The sequence below is a fragment of the Hemiscyllium ocellatum genome, chromosome 9 (assembly GCF_020745735.1).
Source record: "Hemiscyllium ocellatum isolate sHemOce1 chromosome 9, sHemOce1.pat.X.cur, whole genome shotgun sequence".
Lineage (NCBI taxonomy): Eukaryota > Metazoa > Chordata > Chondrichthyes > Orectolobiformes > Hemiscylliidae > Hemiscyllium > Hemiscyllium ocellatum.
Window position 1 is genome coordinate 48,455,809 of NC_083409.1, and position 21,292 is coordinate 48,477,100.

General features: G+C 39.5%; 1 protein-coding gene across 1 annotated transcript in view; it reads right to left on the reverse strand.

The window, feature by feature from the left end:
- Positions 1-21,292, reverse strand: part of lrrc42 (leucine rich repeat containing 42) — a 27,926-nt gene continuing 6,634 nt past the window's right edge. Inside the window, exons 2-8 of the mRNA XM_060830258.1 lie at positions 16,550-17,035; positions 14,120-14,251; positions 13,356-13,474; positions 10,848-10,936; positions 8,763-8,876; positions 7,268-7,343; positions 1-482 (exon numbers count right to left, since the gene is read on the reverse strand). Coding sequence (XP_060686241.1) covers positions 229-482; positions 7,268-7,343; positions 8,763-8,876; positions 10,848-10,936; positions 13,356-13,474; positions 14,120-14,251; positions 16,550-17,016 — 1,251 coding nt within the window. The 5' untranslated portion in view covers positions 17,017-17,035 and the 3' untranslated portion in view covers positions 1-228. The remainder of the gene's footprint in view (positions 483-7,267; positions 7,344-8,762; positions 8,877-10,847; positions 10,937-13,355; positions 13,475-14,119; positions 14,252-16,549; positions 17,036-21,292) is intronic.

Sequence of the window (21,292 nt, forward strand, 5' to 3'; positions counted from 1 at the left end):
TTATGATCTAAAAATATTTATTACATGATTCCAATTTATCATCCAACTCAAAGTGCAGTTAAATTCAGAAATCAAGATGAAAAATGGTGTAAAATAACATGATACTTTTCATCTTAGACAAAGGCTGAACGTTAAAACCTTTATATTGTAGTTCAACCATCCAAGCCTCATTAAACCAGGGAATCATAATTCTTTTTCACATGACCTGTGAAAATTACTGAGTCCTTCTCAGTAACAGTTCAAGATGTCCCAGTCATCCAAGGTCAGCTCAGCATGCTTACGTTTCACAGGAAGGGAAGAACAACCAGTCACTTCAGATTGTCCACCACTTCTTTTCATGGCCCCTAGAGTGGAGGTTACAGTGGACTGCACACTGTGATCCTTATTAGGTTTTCTGTGAAACTGTATTCTGATTGGTTCGTTGACTTGCACAGTATTTGAAAGTCCATCAGTTCCTACACTGATTAGTTTGTTTGCTCCATCTACAAAACAAGTGAAGTTATCATTGTTACATGAATGTAATCAAAGAGTTGCAAGTCATTTTACAAACTAAATAGGTGGTGTGACTGTGCAATAGAAGATGGATGAGTTAGTAAAGTCATTATTTTCACTGGAAATGGCAGTGGAGAGGAAAGTCCAAACAGATTAGCTTCAATTCCTATACTCGATTGCCACACAGATTATACTTCAATGGGGAGGTGTATTTGGATGATTTCCTACTCGCAGTCATTCCTGAGGTTGAAATGTGAACAATGGATAGAGATTCTAGAAGATGGAAACTACCTGTAAATGTGTTTCTCAAAAAGAAGCCATTCAGGGCAGAGAATAGGCAAATTTTAAAAAGTACACACAGTTGAAGTTGATATGATATATATGGATGTGAAACAGACTAACTAATAACTGTTTATATTGGGAATTCAGGATTAGAGGCTAATGTGCTTCATGCATGTAACTTTCCATCTTCAAAAACTGAGATAAATTGTACATGGTGCCTTAACCTTCATTAGCATTATGTACATGCAAAGCCATGTGCTGATTTCTGCTAATGCACAAACACAAACTACAGACCAGCAGTTTAACACCATTTACAAAGAAATTCTTAGACAAACACCACTGTGGATTAATATTTCAGAAAGAAAGATCATGCTAAAAAGGCAATCAGCATGGATTCAGGGATCAGAGGTAATGTTTAGCTAAACTGGAGCTTTTATAACACACATGATAAAAACATTTTATATCACCTCAAAGATTGATAAAATTTCACCTTGCAATTAATGGTTCATGGTGGGCACTGAATAGTAGCTAAAGTTTAGTAACAAGCTAAAAATGAGGGCCATTTTCTGGTAAGATGTCAGGAGCGATCACTGTTGGAAGGATTCTAGGTAATCCAAGATGGAAGCCTGGAAAAAATTGTGGCTGTAAGAGCTGCTCCTTTTTTTGAGGTATTTTCAGTGTTGGAGTGGATTTCCTCATTGTAGGATTACGAAGTACTGTTTTATAAGCTGTTGCATTGTTTTCGAACTTTGGGGAAAAAAAATCAAATTAACAGCACTTTAAAAAAGGAAGGGAAACAAAGGCAGCAATCATGTGGTGGGAAGTGAATCAACGGAGAAAGAAACCTATTGCCTCAGCGGTTTGATTTCAAGTATCGCTGGACATTGGAATTAATCTATGAAAAATAAACAAACAGCGAAGTAAACAGCTGACCTTGGAGAAACCAGTGTTGGGCGATCACAGCAGGGGAACAGCTGAGTGACTAGTTTTTTTTTGCAAATCTATAATAGTGAGTTCTTTTTGATTATACATTTTTACTGTGATCTGTCCCTTGATTAAACTTTAAAACTAAAAAAATCATAGGTACCAAGTTAGCCTGGAGCAGTGTTTTTAAGAGTAGTAAAACTGTGCTATTTTCTGTAGATTGTTAAGGTGCAAAGATAGCCTCTAGTAAAGTGATACGCTTTTCCTGTCAGATGTGAGAGATGAGGGAGAATTTCCACATTACTGATGATTAGGTCTATAAGAAGTGTGCTTGGTTGAGAATCCTATCTGATCACATGGATTGGCTGAACTGCCAGTTAGAAGCAACATGAGATGGATGGCAGTTGCAGGAAGGGAGATAAACTGAAGGTACAGTGAAGTAGGAGAGGGAGGCAGGTATTGCAGTAGTCTCCCATAGCTATCTCCATCTCAAACAAGTATGCTGTTTTGGAAAATGTAGGAGGCAATGGACTCTTTGGGGAAATTTCTGATAATGAGACTGATTCTAATGTAACAAAGGGCACATCAGTTTCCAAGCATTCAATTGTGATAGGAGTCGCTCTAGTCAGAGGCACAGACAGATGCTTCTGTGGCAGAGAATGGTGTATTGCCTCCCTGGTACCAGGATCAAGGATAGCTCAGCGGTGCAGGATATTCTCAAACGTGAGATGGATCAGTGGGAGGTTGTTGTACACATTGGAACTAACGATATAGGAAGAGAGAAGGATGAGATTCTGAGGAGACAATATAGAAAGTTTGGCAGGAGTTTAAAAAGGAGGTCCATGAGGATAGTAGTATCTGGACTACTTGTGGTGCCACAAGCTAATGAGAATAGGAATAGGAGGATAGAGCAGATGAATGTGAGGCTGAGGAGCTGGTGCAGGGGAGAAGGGTTCACATTTATCAATCATTTGAACCTTTTCTGGAATAGAAGTTCTAGAGCTACTTGGGAGGATTTAAACTCGCGAAGGGTGGGGGAACCCAAGGAGATAGTGAGGAAAAAGAGCAGTCTGACAGTCATACAGTAGGGAAAAGGAGTAAGTCAAACAGTCAGGGAAGGCAGGAACAAAGCAGAGAATGAGGTATGAGTGACAAATTAAACTGCATTTATTTCAATGCAAGAGGCCTAACAGGGAAGACAGATGAACTCAGGGCATGGTTGGGAACATGGGACTGGGATACCGTAGCTATTACAGAGACATGGCTCCAGGATGGACAGGACTGGCAGCTTAATGTTCCAGGGTATAGTGCTATAGGAAGGATAGAAAGGGGAGCAAGAGATGTGGGGGAGTGCCGTTCTTGATTAAGGATAACATTACTGCTATATTTTGGGAGGATATTCCTGGGAATTTGTACAGGCAAGTTATTTGGGTGGAACTGAGAAATAAGAAAGGGATGATCACCTTATTGGGATTGTATTATAGATCTCCTAATAGTCAGCAGGAAATTGAAACAAATTTGTAAGGAGGTCTCAGTTATCTGTGAGAATAATAGGGTGGGTATGGTAGGGGATTTTAATTTTCCAAACATAGATTGGGACTGCCATAATGTTAAGGGTTTGAATGGAGAAGAGTTTGTTAAGTGCGCACAAGAAAATTTTTTGATTCAGTATGTGGATGCACCTTTTAGGGAAGGTGCAAAACCTGACCTACTCTTGGGAATTAAGGCAGGACAGGTGACTGAGGTGTCAGTGGGGGAGCACTTTGGGGCCAGTGACCATAATTATATTAGTTTTTAAATAGTCATGGAAAAGTATAGATTGGATCTAAAAGTTAAAGTTCTAAACAGGAAGAAGGTCAATTTTGACAGAATTAGGTAAAGTTGATTGGGGGCAGATATTTGCAGGTAAAGGGTCAGCTGGAAAATGGGAAGCATTCAAAAATGAGATAATGAGAGGCCAGAGACATTATGTTCCTGTTAGGGTGAAGGGCAAGGCTGGTATGTATATGGAATCCTGGATGACTCGAGTAATTGAGGTTTTCATCAAGAAAAAGGAGGAAGCATATGTTAGGTAAAGACAGTTGGGATTTTGTCAGTCCCTACTTGAGGAAAATTAGTATCAATAAAAAGGTGGTTTTTGAAAAGTTAACTAGATTGAAGGCTGACAATCCACTCGGGTGCAGCTTATCTGGTCCAGAATGTTGAAGATGGCGGCTATAGGGATAATGGATCCATTTGGTGACTATCTTTCTAAGTTTTGTAGATTCTGGAAAGATTCAGGCAGATTGGAAACTAGGAACAAGAACCTTTCTATTTCATAATGCTTGGGGTAGAAGAATGGAAAACTACAGAACTGTTAGTTTGACATGACTAATCAGGAAAATATTAGAATCTATTCCAAAGGGCCTGACAAATCGACACTTAGAAAATAATGGTAAAATTAGGCAGAATCAACATGGATGGATTTATGAAAGGGAAATCATGTTTGATAAACCTGTTGGATAGAATAGTTAAAAGAGAACTAGTGGATGTGGTGGATTTGGATTTTCAGAAGTGTATTGATAAGTTCCCACACAGGACAAAGAAGACAAATGAAATAAACAGGCCACTCACAGGTTAGTAGGCTGTTTCTAGTGGAGTAACTCAAGGATCAGTGCTAGTTTCACAATAACTCATACAATTTATATAAGTATGCATGAACCAAATGTAATGTTCCAAAGTTTGCAGATGACAAAACAAGTTGTGAATGTCAACTGTCAGGAAAGTGAAAGGAAGCTTCAAGCAGTCTTGGGCAGGCTAACTGAATGGGAAAGAAAATGGCAGATGAAAGATAAGTAAGAAGAATTCAGTTTCGTAGGGAAAAAAAACAAAGAACATTTCTTAAATGTTGAGAGTAATCAGGTCAGCGTTACACAGCATGAAACAGACCCTTCGGTCCAACTTGTCTACTCTGACCAGGTATCCCAATCAGACATAGTCCCATTTATGAGCATTTGGCCTATATCTCTCAAACTATTCCTACTCGTGTGCCGATCCGGATGCCTTTTAAATGTTGTCATTGTACCCACCACCATCACTTCCTCTGGCAGCTTATTCCATATATAACTTTTTCATGCAGAAACTGGTGTATCTCAGGTCCTTTTAAAATTGTTTCCCTCTCACCTTAAACCTGTGTCCTCTAGTTTTGGACTCTTCCAGCCTCTGAGAAAGACGTCAGCTTTTCACCCTCTCCATGTACCTCATGATTTTATAAACGGATATAAAGGTCACCTCCCAGCCTATTCAGCCTCTCCCTATAACTCAATCTTTTCTGTACCCTCTCAAGTTTAACAACATTCCTTTAGAAGAGCGACTGGAATTGTACGCAGTATTCTAAAAGTGGCCTCACCTTTGTCTTATGCAGCTGCAATATGATAATCCAATTCCTATACTCAACCTTCTGTCCAATGAAGGCAAGCATGCCAAATGCTGCCTTCACCATCCTGTCTACCTGCACCTCCACTCTCACAGAGGTTAAGAAACAATAGTGTTCCAAGGCACCTGGTGTCCTTGTTCTTGACTTAGTGAAAGTTTGCTTGCAGGTGCAACAATCAATAAATGGCACTCGAGCTTTCATCACAAGGGGATTAGCGTATAGAGTAAAGATACCTTGCAGTTGTATAGAGCCTTGGTTGAGAGTATACTGAGTATTTTCTACAGTTCTAGCCTCCTTATATAAGGAAGGAAACACCTGCCATAGAGAGACAGCATAGTGAAGGTTCACCAGACTAAGTCGCTGAGATGGAGGAATTGTTTTATAAGGAAAGATTTAGGAAACCAATCTTGGATTCTCTGGAGTTTGAAGGAATGAGATCTTCATGGATATTTCATGATTATGAAGGCAGTTGATAACAAGACCTCAATGTATTGTTAATGGAAATTCCAAAGAGTATTTTAGTTGAGCTGTTAAACCAATGATTTAGCCACTTTAGGTTATGGGCGGCACGGTGGCACAGTGGTTAGCACTGCTGCCTCACAACGCCTGAGACCCGGGTTCAATTCCCGACTCAGGCGACTGACTGTGTGGAGTTTGCATGTTCTCCCCGTGTCTGCGTGGGTTTCCTCCGGGTGCTCCGGTTTCCTCCCACAGTCCAAAGATGTGCGGGTCAGGTGAATTGACCATGCTAAATTGCCCGTAGTGTTAGCTAAGGGGTAAATGTAGGGGTATGGGTGGGTTGCGCTTCGGCGGGTCGGTGTGGACGTGTTGGGCCAAAGGGCCTGTTTCCACACTGTAAGTAATCTAATCTAATCTAATGAACCTCAGTGTTATATGAAGAACAAGGAGTGCACCTGATGTCCTTCAACCAACATCACCAAAAAAAGACTAACCATGGGACTTTGTTGTTGAAATGAGTGCTGTGTTTGCCTAATAAATTAGTAATTACACAAAGTATATCAATGGTTGTAAAGTATTGGGGATATGGTATGGTCCTTATTAATGGAAGTTCTTCCTTTCTCTTCTGAAGAAAGAGAATATTTGGAAGGAGAGTGAAAGTAGTGCAGACTGATTTTATTATTTACATAGTTGTCACCATTGAGATAGACAGTATAAATGTGTTGCATAAACAATTAGATGCTTTTTTCAAGAAAGAATTGAGATATTTGGTGAGAAGAAAGGTAGAAGGGGTTTAGGTGGAAACATATTGGCTCCAAAGCTATTCCCAAAAATTCAAATAGTAATGTGGAAGCATATAACTGATGATGCAGTTATTTTTAACAAAGCCGCACAAAGCTGTTATGACACAATTCTGGGAGAGAATGCACTTGAACCTAGCTCTCCTGGCTCAGAGGTAGGGATACTACTAAGTCACCACAAGACTCCCTAAACAATGCAAATCTGTTAAATATCAGAACTATTGGAGTTGTGGGTATGTTCAGCAAGCTGGGAAGTTGATTTGCAGACATTTCGTCCCGTGTCTCGGTGACATCTTCAGTACTTTAGAGCCTCCTGTGAAGCACTGCTGTACTGTCTCTTATGGCATTTATTTGGTTTGACAGCTGTCCTTAGTAGCCATAAACACAGATGACAAGGACCACAAATTTGACTGGGAGAACACAGTGGTCATAGGACAAGCCAAACAGAGGACGGCCAGAGAATTTCTAGAAGCATGGCACTCAGCCACGGACTCCATCAACAAGTACATATACCTAGACCTAATAGTCGGCCACTACAACGAACAACTTGAACCAGTAACTGGAAGGAGCAGGAACGGAACCAAATAAATTCCAGAAGACACAGTACAGCAGCACTTCACAGGAGGCTCCAAAGCACTGAAGATGTCACCGAGACAGGGCGTAACGTCAGCAAATCAACTTCCCAGCTTGGTGAACATACCCACAACTACGACAACTGGCACCTGAGCTACGAATCTTTACAGAAACATCAATCAGAACTGTTTAAGCAGGTTCTAATTGAGTAGAAATTCCAATTGATTAGGATCTAGGTGAACATCAGGGTTATACTGGTTGCACAAGACTTCTCATTTACCAAGTCAGTGGCTCTGTTGTACACTTCCTCCAAGATACTTACAGAATCGCTGTGCCACTGTTCTGCCACTAACATTCTCGCATCGTCTAACAGACACACGTTCCCATTGATAAACCACCTGAAGTGCAAAAAAACCCAAAAATTCAACAAATAGGCAAAAGAAATACAGTTATCACAACACACAAGGCGTTATTTCTGCATTCTCCATGTATACAAAATGAGCAAAGCACTTAAAAGATGTTCGGCCCTCCTCCTTTCCCCAAAATTCTGCTCTACATTCTGCTTCTCTATCTCTTTTTGCTAACAGTCTAATTTATTTCTGAATGCTTCGGTTAAACCTACTTATATCACAATATCTAGCAGTTCTTTGCAGACCTTAACCAAGTGCTTCTCAAACCTTTTCCCATTGTGTCATTTTCTGTGATCCCAGACCTGTAACAGCCACTTGGGAGGCAGCAACAAGGTGATAAGGAAAGTCTGGGTTGGGGTTATTGTTTCACTTGTAAAGTTTTTAAAAGTTAAAAATGCACCGAGTTCTCTGTGTTGGGTTTTCCACACAGCATTCAGATTTTCATAGTCATCTTTCCATTGTCAGTCCACTGATTACCAGGTTTATTGAATTCCATTTTAAAACTTAATGTATTGGGACCTTATAAATTCCAACGTTGCACATCCAGAGTCAGAAGATTCCACTATGACTGCACCATTATATTATTTACAGGAAGTGAGTTCTGTCTTGAATGTAATGAAACAGCACAGAGGAAATGGAATAAAGGTTTTAATTGGAAGTGAAAACACTCAAGTACGAATATATTTTCTTAAATGTACAGTTAAAAAAGGGCAAGTTTAATCACAATGTTTGCTCATAGCGTTACATTGTAGACTCTATGATGGGTTGACAGGAAGTGCAACTCTGCAGGAATAATTGTTAAAACCTCCCTCCCTCAAATCGGAAGCAACATTCAGCAAAAGATCAATCGCTGGGAAAGCTTCATCCTGCAAATTCCTGGAGTGCGTCCAATTAAAACACGTTCAAATGGCAAATTCAGCAATTCAGAGCACCGACCTCCTGTGTTATTGACAGAATCATTGAAACATTGCCAATCATGCTTTCCCTCGAGCATGAAGAAATTTCTGTTTAAGATGTTTTGTACCAGCATGAAGAGCTCCACAATCATGTTTGGTACTCGCCAGATGCTGGGTAAAGTTCTCTCTGCTCTGTCCACACAACGTACCACAAATCAAGCTGAGAATTGAACTCAACAGTGTTAGATGACTTGGCTGAACTTGTCAAATTTGATTCAATGTGGCAGTAATTTTGAGCTGTAGGTTAACAGCCAGAAAGACTTAATTTCAGAGGATTCCTTTTGGGCAGATTAAAAGAAGTCTTTCAATTTATTAATCGGGGAGGGTTGGAATTAGGTCTCGTAACTAGTAAACATAAGAATCTGCAAATTACATCTTTTAAAAATCCAGCTCATTATTTGTCAAAATCATGCTGAAAAACGAGAATACTTCTGCCCCAAATGCACAGTACCTGCTCTGCCCAGCCTTCTGTCCTGCAGCAGGTATGCTGAAACACCTCCAGAGGTTCCCCAGCAGGATAAAGCGACAACTTGTTCTGAATCATTTGGACTGATGAACAATTGGGCTATTACATTAAAAAAAAAGAGTTAAAATAATTGAGATATGTTTTTACACCATCGACTTATGTAGTTTGGGAAATTAGAGGGGAATCTCAGTTGTTTGGATATATTAAGTAGGGGTGCATGCAATATGTTAGGTGATTGGAAGAAAACTGTACCCAGGATTACAATAATGATAACAGCTTACTCTGTTGATTTGATTAGTCAACACATGACTCAACATTACACTGACTATTTTGGCTCCCCAAATTTTATCGAGGTAGCCAATCAGTGGCAGGGCAGTAGCTGTGGCATTGCTGTTATGTCATCACTTGACTAGTGGAAAAGGAGAAGATGGGAAGAATAAAAATGTCAAACGTTCTGCTCCTGATCAGCATCAAACAAAACTCACTGCAAATTGTGTCTAGACAGTGAGTAAGGATGGATTCAGTTTCAACAAGTACTGTTTTGTACTAGTGGATAGACTAGAGAGTCAACATTCATGAGACTTAGATAAGAAAACCGGCCATTTAGGCAAGTTATAAAAAAAAATTGTTGGTGCAAGTGAAACTGTCTTACAAGAATCAGTGCCTTTCAGAAGCAGAGAGAGGGAGGAAAAGTGAAACAAGAACGACAGTGATATGGCATCAAAAGCAGAACAAATTTTACACAAATAACTATAGTGTTGCAATCTAACAGTGAGATTCTTTTTCCTCTGGAGGTTGAGTGGTGACCTTATAGAAGTTTATAAAATCATAGGGGCATAGATAACATGAATAGCAATGGTCTTTTCTTTACAGTAGGGAAGTTCAAAACTAGAGTGCAGGTTAAGAGAGAGGGGAAAGATTTAAAAGGAACCCAAGAGGCAACCTTTTCAAACAGCGGGTGGTGTGTATATGGAATGAACTGCCAAAGGAAGTGGTAGATGCAGGTACATGAATAGAAAAGGTTTAGAGGGATATTGGCTAAATGCAGGCCAATGGGACTAGATTAAATTTGGGAAACAATAATGGGAAACCCGGTCAGCATAGAGGAATTGGACCTGTTTCCATGTTGTATGACTCTAAGTCAGATTAGTAACTCTGTTTCAAACTTGAGCAGTTTAACTATCAAAGGAAGAGATTAAATTATAACCAAAATCACAACATTTGTCCTTACATCATAACAATAACTTAGAAAAAGATTCCATGAGTGTTATCAAACAAAATTGATTGAAATCAATTGATTTGTATTGAAACATATTAAGAAGGGTGATGACCATAAGTTTGATTAAAGGGGATAGGATTTAAGGAGTATCCAAAACCAAGGAAAAAATAGAAAGAGAAGAGAATTGGGCAGCTGGGCTGGTGGAGTGATTAAAACTGAGATACCAAAAAATGCCAGAACTGGCACCAATGCCAGAACTGAAGAGAAAATAACTAATTTTAAAATTAAGGTGTTGCCAGACGAGAAGCTAACATAGATCAGTTAGCATAGGGCTGATCGGTCAACATGACCTAGTGCAATTTCAAAAAAGGATAGATTCTGCGATGAGGTTATGTGGTGGAAATGGGAAGCCTGCTTCCAGGACAGCACTGAAACAGTCAAGATGTAACAAATGCATGGATTAGAGTTTCAGCAACAGATGAGGTGAGACAGAGATGGATTCAAGCAGTAAAAAGGAGATGGACGTAGGCAGGATTGAAGATGGAGGGGAAATGTGGGTGAACATAAATCATAAAAGGTTATGAGCAGTCTGATTTATTTTGATTTGTTCTATTGTATTTGTCAATTCACTTGATGTGGGAATTGAATTCAATTTTAAAAGTTTGTTGATTGTTGCTGATTTTTAAAAATGTTATTATTCCAGACAGGCAACGTTGTTAAACATGTTAGATATCACTTAGAAATCCGTGGCTTATTTCCAATATTTTTAAATCAAATTCCACATAAGAGTTTCAGTTATGGATATCATGAAATTAATAGTACATTGTATGGAAACTACAATCCATCCTCACCATAACACTGGTTCCCGAGATATCCAGAGCCCTCAGTTTTGAAAAGCAGCACAAATATCGCATACCGTGCTCACTGATTCTGGAGTTATCTGGTGCAGAAGAAACAACAATGCAGGTAATAATTTTTTTTTGTTTAAGGATCCTACTGTGAGAACTCTCAGAACAAATTGTAGGTTAATTCCAAGAAATGTTTAAATTTTTGAAATCAATTGACAACACCCCAGTGTTTTGTATTTGTTCTTGGGCTGTGGATGATGGTATTTATTACCCATCTGTAATTCCCCAGAGAAGGTGTTGCTGAGCTTATATCTCATGTTATGGACTAGATCAGACCACAGAATACAATCTTAAGCAGGCAGCCCAGGCCATAAGTTTGCAATTTGTTTTGGGTAAGTGTACAGTGAAAATTACCCCAAGTTAGCGATGTTGACTACTAGGTTTTAAAACAGACATTTATTTACAAAATTATACAATGAAACACAAAGAACAGAATAAAGAATCCCTACAGAATTCAGTCTATCCAAACTAGACTTAATTATGCTGTTCCAAATATAAACAACAGTCCCAATAAGCAAACCCCTTCAAAACACAGTAAAAGAAATGAAACCGATGCTTACAGGGCAGAAAGAGAGACAGCTTGTTCACACAGTCCCCTGCTGAACTCCCAACTTGTTCTGGACTGAACTGTTCAGCTAGAGAGCTGACCACTCCCCTTTCATTATACAGGTCACTTGTAAAACATAACCACTTTGGCATGAAGTCTCATATGTTTACATATAAACAAAATGCTTCTCAAAATCCTTTTCAACTCTGTACCAAACTAGTTTTAATTAGAGCCCGGCCCATTTATGATCCCTCTGGAAAAAAAAAATCAAGGACACAGTATCCTTGAGAAAAGGAACAGCTTTTAGAAAAAAAAGGGATCAGCTTAGTGACACTCAAAAGATGACAAACTCCAACAACACATTTGAGGGTTTTGAGTCAGTGCGACTTTTCTAATATATAGCGGCATTCATGATAGTACTTTCCAATGCTAACTCACAAGTTATTCAATGTACTGAATTCATATCTTGAGACTGAAAGTCTGATCATTGGTCTGTAGTTACTATGTTACCGTATCCGTCGTAATATAATACTGATTTTTCAGTGTAACTTTGGTTTGTATAGTGCTCTCATACAGAAATCACTACACATTTTCAACAAACTTGCATTTATATAGCAACTTTTATAACTATAAGTGTTCAGACTGCTTTGTTCACAAATTACAATAATGACTTAACTTCGAAAGTAATGGAGGAAATATGGCAGCCAATTTAACACAGCAAGGTACCACAAACAATCATGTGATAATGACCAGAAATTCTGCTTATGTGATGCTGACTGAGGAATAAATATTGTAATGTAGGAAACATGGCAGCAATTTACACACAGCAGGACAAACATTGTCAAACTAGCCCATCTGAACGGGCATACGTAGTTTAACATCAGATCCAAAAGACAGCATCTTCAGTGGTGCAGCACTCCTTCAGTACTGCGCTAGAATTTCAGTTTGATTTTTATCTCTTGAGTCCTGGATTGGGATTTGAAAACACAACTTTCTGATTCAGAATTGAAAGTGCTACCAACTTAGCCAGAGGTGACACCAAGGTTATATACTGTATGTTGAACTTGCAGTTCTTCAATGCAGATGTTCTTGAATTATTGCAAATGATCAGCCCTTCCCTAACTTTATGATGAATTACAGCATCAATTAGGAATAAACTTCAAGGTTATATTACCACTGTGGATGGTGCCCTTAAACTTGTGCAGAGACTTACCACTGCAGTGTAAATCCACAATGTATTGATTCCTTTCTTTTAGAATGCATCCAACTAGAAATAATTACCTCCATCTGTGCTGAAGAGTCAACCTTTGCACAGTGGTAGCATCCTCACCTCTCAGTAAGAAGGTTGTGATTAAAGCTTTGCTGCAGAGCCTTGAGCACATTGTTTTGGTCAACACTGCAGTGGAGAGCTGAGGTGCTCTCTTTTGTACAAGACGTTAAACCAATTATATCTGGCTTTTGGATGAAACATTAAACTAAGCCCTTATAGTAGCAACCACAACATTAAGTTCAAAAGTACTTAATTGGCTTTGAAGTACCTTGAGAAAAGATGTATGCAAATGAAAGGGGTAGCTGGTGACATAATGTCACTGGGCTGCTAATCTAATATACAAGGCTATGGATCTGGGGATATACAGTTGAATTCTACCATGATAGTGAAATGTGAATTTATTAATCTGAAAGTAAAAACTGGTCCACTCTACATGTTACACCAGACCCACAGCAAGGTGGTTGACTCTTTACTGCTCTCTAGCTCTGTAAGCCATTTCAATCAGTTCAAGAGCAACTAAGGATGAAGACAAATGCCGGGCTTGTCAGCGATACCAACAACCCATGCAACAAAGTTCCTGTTGTATAAATGCAGAAAGTCAACCAGAATAATTTGGAAGCCCATAAAAACTTACCAGATAGATCTAGCACTTCCAAATTCCCCAAGCCTTTCTTTACTACTCGAACAGATGCAGTCATTTTCTGTAATCCAGAGTCTGAGAGGCCATTATCCTTAAGAAATAAGCAAGTGAGACTGGACGAAGAAAAGGTAACAAAGATCAATGTGTAAAGTGAGGAAGAAAATAATTTTACCACAACCACTTCAATTATCATTCAGTTCAAAAATAACGCTACCACAAACACACAAGGCAACAAAGTTTACAAGGAAAGACATTAAAAATACTTTTTCACAAAGTCAGGCCATTAAACTGGGGAAGGGGAAATTGATCACAAAATTTTACAAAGCTGCGGACTCCTGCGTCAGTAATTTTATGACTCCTATATTACTCGCAGTAAATGAGAAACAAAAGCAGAAGCAGAATTATGTTGCTTGGTCTGTGTGACTGGATTAAAATGATTCAGGGATCACAAAGGAACAGTCTGTATGTCCTACTGGTGAGGATACTGTAAAGGTAGGATAGGATTGGGTAGTTCATTTCTGCCAAGTTAAGGACTAATTATTTTTAGAAATATCTTCACATCGCTAGCATTAAATGATTAATTATTGCACTTGGTTTTTGCTCTGAAGCTCTCAAATCACTATGGACTATTGATCCTGTCTGCAGCTAAAGGATTGGATCTGCTCAAGTTGTGAGACACTTCCATAAGAACTTTGTTTTTATGGAATTGATAAACATATCTCAAAGGACTTTTAACGAAACACTACCCCATACTGTACCTTGCTAATGTTTCAGATGTTAAGTGTATTAGGAGCTCATGTTCATCCCCCAGCTTACAGCTCGACAGATCCAAGCTCATCAAACCACGTAAAGACTGGATTTCTTCCAATTTTTCTGACACCGTCAAAAATCTGTGAGAACGTAAGATACTTTATTAAAATACTGGAGTGAATCTGGAGACCATGGAGGTGAGGGATTTTCATGTCTTCATTGCAACAAGCACTTCCCAAGTCTGCTATGACACAGATTTGGTAAATACAAAGATAACAGAATGATGGGAGGCCATTTGTCCCATTCAGTACGCACTGGCTCACTCAGCATTTTGACTTGATGTCAAATTATTGCCAGTTCTCCATGACCTTGCACATTATTTAAATAGAAACAATCATCAAATGCTCTCAAATGTTTCAATCGAAACTGCCTCGACCACATTTTTAGCAATCCTCCAGCCCAGACCATTCACTGCCTGAAAAAGTTTTATTGTGTTGTATTTGCTTCTGTTGCAAATCATTTTAAAATCGGTTCCCTTTTGTTCTTATTCCTCTTGCAAGCATTAACAGTTCTTTGCCATCTATTCTGTCCAAACTCTTCATGATTTTGAAAATTTGCATTAAATCTTCCCTCTGTCTTCCCCTTTTCAAGGAAAACAGTCCTATCTTCTCCACTCTATGCTTATAAATGAAATTGCTCATCTGTGGAAACCATTTGAGTAGACCTCTTCTGTGCTGTCCCCAATGCATTTACATCCTTTTTGTTGTATGATACCCAGAACTGTATGGTACTCCAGTTGGCAGCACAGTGGCTCATTGTTTAGCACCACTGCCTCACAGCACCAGGGTTCCAGATTCAAATCCAGCCCCAATGACTGTCTGTGTGGAGTTTGCACATTCTCCCCATGTCTGCGTGGGTTTTCTCCAGGTGCTCCGGTTTCCTCCCACAGTCGAAAGATGTGCAGGTCAGGTGAATTGGCCATGCTAAATTGCCCATAGTGTTAGGTGCATTAGTCAGAGGGAAATGGGACTGGGTGGGTTACTCTTCAGAGGGTCGGTGTGGACTGGTTGGGCCGAAGGTCCTGTTTCCACACTACAGGGAACCTAATCTAATCTAACCACTGTCCTATATAGATTCAGCTCAGCCTCCTTACTGTTGTATTCTATACTGTTATTTATGAAGTGTAGAATATTGTATGTTTGATTAACAGCTCTCTGCAGCCTGCCAACTTCAATGACAAGTGAATAGACACCCAGGTCCCTCTGCTCTGCTCATTCTTTGGAATAATACCTCTCATTTTATACTGTCTCTCCATGTAATTTGTACCAATATGTATCATTTCTCACTTGACCACATAGAATACCATCTGCTTACTCTGCCAATGTGTCAACATCCTTTTGAAGTTCTTACTGTCCCCTTCACAGTTTACAATTTTTCTCCCATGTTTCCTATTGCTTAGCCAACTTTGTTTCTGTGTTGTTACTGATCCTTTTATTCAATGAGCTACCTTCCTCAAGTCTGTGTGTGGCATCGTATCAAAAGTTTTATGATGTCCTTGTAGACTACATCAACAGCATTACCCTGAAACAAAGACATCCCATAGCCCACTGCTACCATCACATAAAATGAAATGTGTGACAGAACTAAGGAGAAAAGACAATTCTGCAAATAAGACACAAACAAATAGAACATGAAGCAGCACAATTCCCTCATTTACAAGACTCAAACAGTATAAATAATCACTAGGTTATACAGAACTTGAATACTGATTTAAAAAAGACATACTGATAAGCTTTTTGGCCTGCATTGGTAAGGACAGATGTAAAACCATGAAACTGGAATAGATACAATATCACAGCAGTTTTGTTTTGCCATTTTAAATTTAAATAAAACCTTGGGAATAATTATTCCCTGCTACATTCTTCAGAGCAATGCCTCACCACAGCTTTTCTCCAGTATAAATACTGTTCCCTTTGAAATTTGACATTCTTGTTCAAGTTGAAAAGCCTCAACGGCATGTTTATTTTCTTTCAGCACTATAAATGATTGGGAATTTAATTAAGTCAGCACAACAATGTATGATCTAAGGACTTTAATACAAAACACAGGGTGCATTAAATTTTTCACTTTCATTCTGTAAATTAATGTGATTTGCATTTCACAATATACTGTGCGTTTTTGTACTGAAATTTCATGATTGTGCACTCCTATATTATTTTATAATTCATTTTATTTGAATTATCAATAACTTATGAATTATTATTGCTTGTGTTATTTCTATCATAATGTTTCAGTAAACCATTTATTTAAGATGTTGAAAATGCAGCAGGATTAGCAAATATAGGTAAACAGAAATGTTTCAGATTAATTTCTGAATGGTGCTGACTTGTACAATCTAGAATTCTCAATATTGCCATATCAGATAACATAGTTTGTACCTGTTTCGTAAACACAGGGACTGGAGCACTAGACTTCCGTAAGCTTCACTGAATTTAAATAGAGCCTTGGTACTTGTGTCAGGGTCAATAAATTTTTTCCTCGCTTCTACTGCAATAAAAAGTTTTTCTGCAATCTGTTCTGGAAAGCCAATTAATGAGTCAACATGCTGTATGTTATCAGCTATAAAGCCAAGCACCACATCAAAAAGCGACTTGGGAGAATAACGAAGACTGCCTTCCTTAGTATATGTAAAGACAATGTGATCAGTCCTGCAAGTGCTTGGCTTGTCTCCATCCTCGATACACAGTTTAACAGTGAAGCCCTTTTGAAACAGTCGCAGTGACTTGGATTTTTCAGTGCTCGGCTTTAGGTTTGGAGCACCATTCAACAGACGCAATTGTCCTTTTTCACGTACATAGATAGGTCCAAATTCAAATGCAGGTCTTGTATTGGTGTGTGAAGACATTGGAGGACAATCTGAAAAACTAACCATAAACTTAAATAAATTAAGGCATATCTGATGTTTTTTAAAACAATTAAAACTTCAAGAAAAAATATTTTTAAAAACCCATAATTCAGGACACATTTTAAAACAACTACTTTTTTCGGTGTATAGTTTAAACTCATACGCATGGCTTTTATTCTTGATGTCAAGTCAATGATAACAATTAATTTCATACAAAATCAGTTCTTCTGATTTAGTCTGACACTGATCCCAATGCTGTACAAACAAGACAACTTCTCATCCAATACCTTAATTTTCCAATGACCCAATCAGTTATCTCCTATTCCTGTGTCAGTCTGGTTTTACATGTATACAAGAAGTATTCACGAGAATAACAGACTGGAGCCCTTTATCATCTTCCTCACTCCTCACATTCCTTTATCAGTACCAGTGAACTCACATAGACAGTGATTAGAAAAAGTGAATGAAACTTTGGACAAAATATGGGTTTCATATGGCTTTTCAAAGTGTTAAAAGACTAGAAATATCAAGAGCTTTAGGGAGGATGTTCCAGAGTAGGACCATTGCAACATAAAGGCTCTAACATCAATAGTATGTACATTGGAGGGTTCAAAACAGGATGTCAGTCTGCACATACAGAGGTAATAACAGTAAATCTACGAAGACATTTGTACAAGAGGATGATGATTTTAAATATAATGTAACGGGGAAGAGAGAGAATTAATGTCAAAGCAGAGATTTTAGCATTTATACAAAAATTGATTGAACATTGTGCTGGTTAGATTTTTAAAATTCATTTGTGGCATGTGTGCATTGCTGGTTGGCCAACATTTAGTGCCTAACCCTAACTGCCTTTGAGGAGGTGGTGGTGAGCTGCCTTCTTAAACTGCTCCAGTCCAAGTCTTGTAGGTCGACCCACAATGCTCTCGAAGCAACTGGTCAACAGTAACCCCAGGATGTTGATAGCAGTGGATTCAGTGATGGTAATGCCACTGAATGTCAAGGGCAGTGGTTAGATTGCTTCTTCTTGGAGATTGTCATTGCCTAGCATTTGTGTGGCACAAATGTTACCTGTCAGCCCAAGCCAGGATATTGTCCAGGTTGTATTTGAACATGGATGCTTCAGTAGCTGAGAAGTTGCAAACGGTGCTGAACATTGTGCAGTCATGACGAACATCCCTACTTCTGACCTTATGATAGAGGAAAGGTCAATAAGGAAACAGCTGAAAATGGTTGGGCTGAGAACACTACCCAGAGGAACTCCTACAGTGATATCCTAGAACTGAGATGACTGACCAGTAACCACAACCATCTTCAGGTTGCCAGCTATGACTCCAACCAGAGGAAAATGCCCCTCGCCCAATCCCACTGACTCCAGTTTTGCTTGGAATACTTGACACACTTGGCCAATTGCAGCCTTGATGTCAAGGGCTGTCATTCCCACCTCACCTCTGGAATTTAGCTCTTTTGTCCATGGATGGGTAATAAATGCTGGTGTGGCCAGTGAAACCACATCCCATAAATGAATAAAATAAAACTTCCTGGTTCCTTCGTCCAGGTTATTAATATATAATGTTAATAGATGTGGTCTCAACTCTGACGTCTGCCAAACTCTACTGGCTAGAGTCATAGAGATGTACAGCATGGAAACAGACCCTTCGGTCCAACCCATCCATGCCAACCAGATATCCCAAACCAGTCTATCCCACCTGCCAGCACCCAGCCCATATCCCTCCAAATCCTTCCTATTCATATACCCCATCCAAATGCCTCTTAAATGTTGCAATTATACCAGCCTCCACCACTTCCTCTGGCAGCTCATTCCATAGAATTACCATCCTTTGTGTGAAAAAAGGTGCCCCATAGGTCTCTTTTATATCTTTCCCCACTCACCCTAAACCTATCCCTCTAGTTCCAGACTCCCCGACCCCAGGCAAAAGACATGTCTATTTATCTAATCCACGCCCCTTATAATTTTGTAAACCTTTATAAGGTCACCCCTCAGCCTCCAATGCTTCAGGGAAAACATCAAATCCTCCAACCCTGGCAACATCCTTGTAAATCTTTTCTGAACCCTTTCAAGTTTCACAACATCTTTCCGATAGGAAGCAGACCGGAATTGCACGCAATATTCCAACAGTGGCCTTACCAATGTCTTGTACAGCTGCAAAATGACCTCCCAACTCCTGTACTCAATACTCTGACCAATAGAGGAAAGCATACCAAACGCCTTCTTCACTATCCTATCTACTTGTGACTCCACTTTCAAGGATCTATGAACCTACACTCCAAGGTCTCTTTATTCATCAACACTTCATAGGTCCTTACCGTTAAGTGTATAAGTCCTACTAAGATTTGCTTTCCTGAAACGCAGCACCTCGCATTTAACTGAATTAAACTTCATCTGCCACTTCTCAGCTCATTGGCCCATCTGATCAAGATCCTGTTGTAATCTGAGGTAAGCCTCTTCGCTGACAACTACACCTCCAATTTTGGTGTCATCTGCAAACTTACTAACTGTACCTCTTCTGCTCACATCCAAATCATTAATGTAAATGGCAAAAAGTAGAGAGCCCAGCACTGATCCTTGTGGCGTTTCACTGGTCACAGGCCTCCAGTCTGAAAAACAACCCTCCACCACCACCCTTTGTCACCCACCTTTAAGCCAGTTCTGTATCCAAATGGCTAGTCCTCCCTATATTCCATGAGATCTAACCTTGCTAATCAGTCTCCATGGGAAACCTTGTCGAACGCCTTACTGAAGTCATATAGATCTTCACATCTACTGCTCTTCCCTCATCAATCTTCTGTTATTTCTTCAAAAAAATCAGTCAAATTTGTGATACATGATTTCCCACGCACAAAGCCATGTTGACTATCCTAATCAGTCCTTGACTTTCCAAATTCATGTACATCCTGTCCCTCAGGATTCCCTCCAACAACTTGCCCACCACAGACGTCAGGCTAACTGGTCTATAGTTCCTTGACTTGTCCTTACCACCCTTCTTAAACAGTGGCACCACGTTAGCCAACCTCCTGTCTTCCAGCACCTCACCTGTGACTATCGATGTTACAAATATCTCAGCAAGAGGCCCAGCAATCACTTCCCTAGTTTCCCACAGAGTTCTAGGGTACTCTTGATGAGGTCCTGGGGATTTATCCACCTTTATGCATTTCAAGACATCCAGCACTTCCTCCTCTGTAATATGGACATTTTTCAAGATGTCACCATCTATTCCCCTACATTCCATATCTTCCAGATCCTATTCCACAGTAAATACTGATGCAAAATACTCATTTAGTATCTCCCCCATTTTCTGTGGCTCCACACAAAGGCTGCCTTACTCATCTTTGAGCGGCCCTATTCTCTCCCTAGTTACCCTTCTGTCCATAATTTATTTGTAAAAACCCTTTGGATTCTCCTTAATTCTGTTTGCCAAAGCTATCTCCTGTCCCCTTTTTGCCCTCCTCATTTCCTTCTTAGTATACTCCTACTGCCTTTATACTCTAAGGATGGACTCAATCTATCCTGTCTACACCTGACATATGCTTCCCTCTTTTTCTTAACCAAACCCTCAATTTCTTTAGTCATCCAGCATTCCCTATACCTACCAGCCTTTCCTTTCACCCTAACAGGAATATACTTTCTCTGAATTCTCGTTATCTCATTTCTGAAGGCTTCCCATTTTCCAGCCGTCCCTTTACCTGCGACCATCTGCCCCCAATCAGCTTTTGAAACTTCTTGCCAAATACCGTCAAAATTGGCCTTTCTCCAATTTAGAACTTCAACTTTTAGATCTGGTCTGTCCTTTTATATCACTATTTTAAATCTAATAGAATTATGGTCGCTGGCCCCAAAGTGTTCCCCCACTGACACCTCAGTCACCTGCCCTGCCTTATTTCCCAAGAGTAGGTCAAGATTTGCGCCTTCTCTGGTAGGTACATCCACATACTGAATCAGAAAATTGTCTTGTACACACTTAAATTCCTCTCCATCTAAACCTTTAACACTATGGCAGTCCCAATCTATGTTTGGAAAGTTAAAATCCTATTGCCATCCTGAATAATCCCCACTTTATCCCCATTCTCTGACTTGGGCCAATCAGCCAATCCTCTTGCCATGTCAAATACCTTACCCCTAACACCACAGGCTCTCACCTTACAGAGTAATGGAGTCATACCGTACAGGAATAGACCCTTTGGCCCAACTTGATCACACCGACCATGTTTCTCAAACTAAACTAGTCCCATTTGCCAGCTTTTGTCCCATATCCCT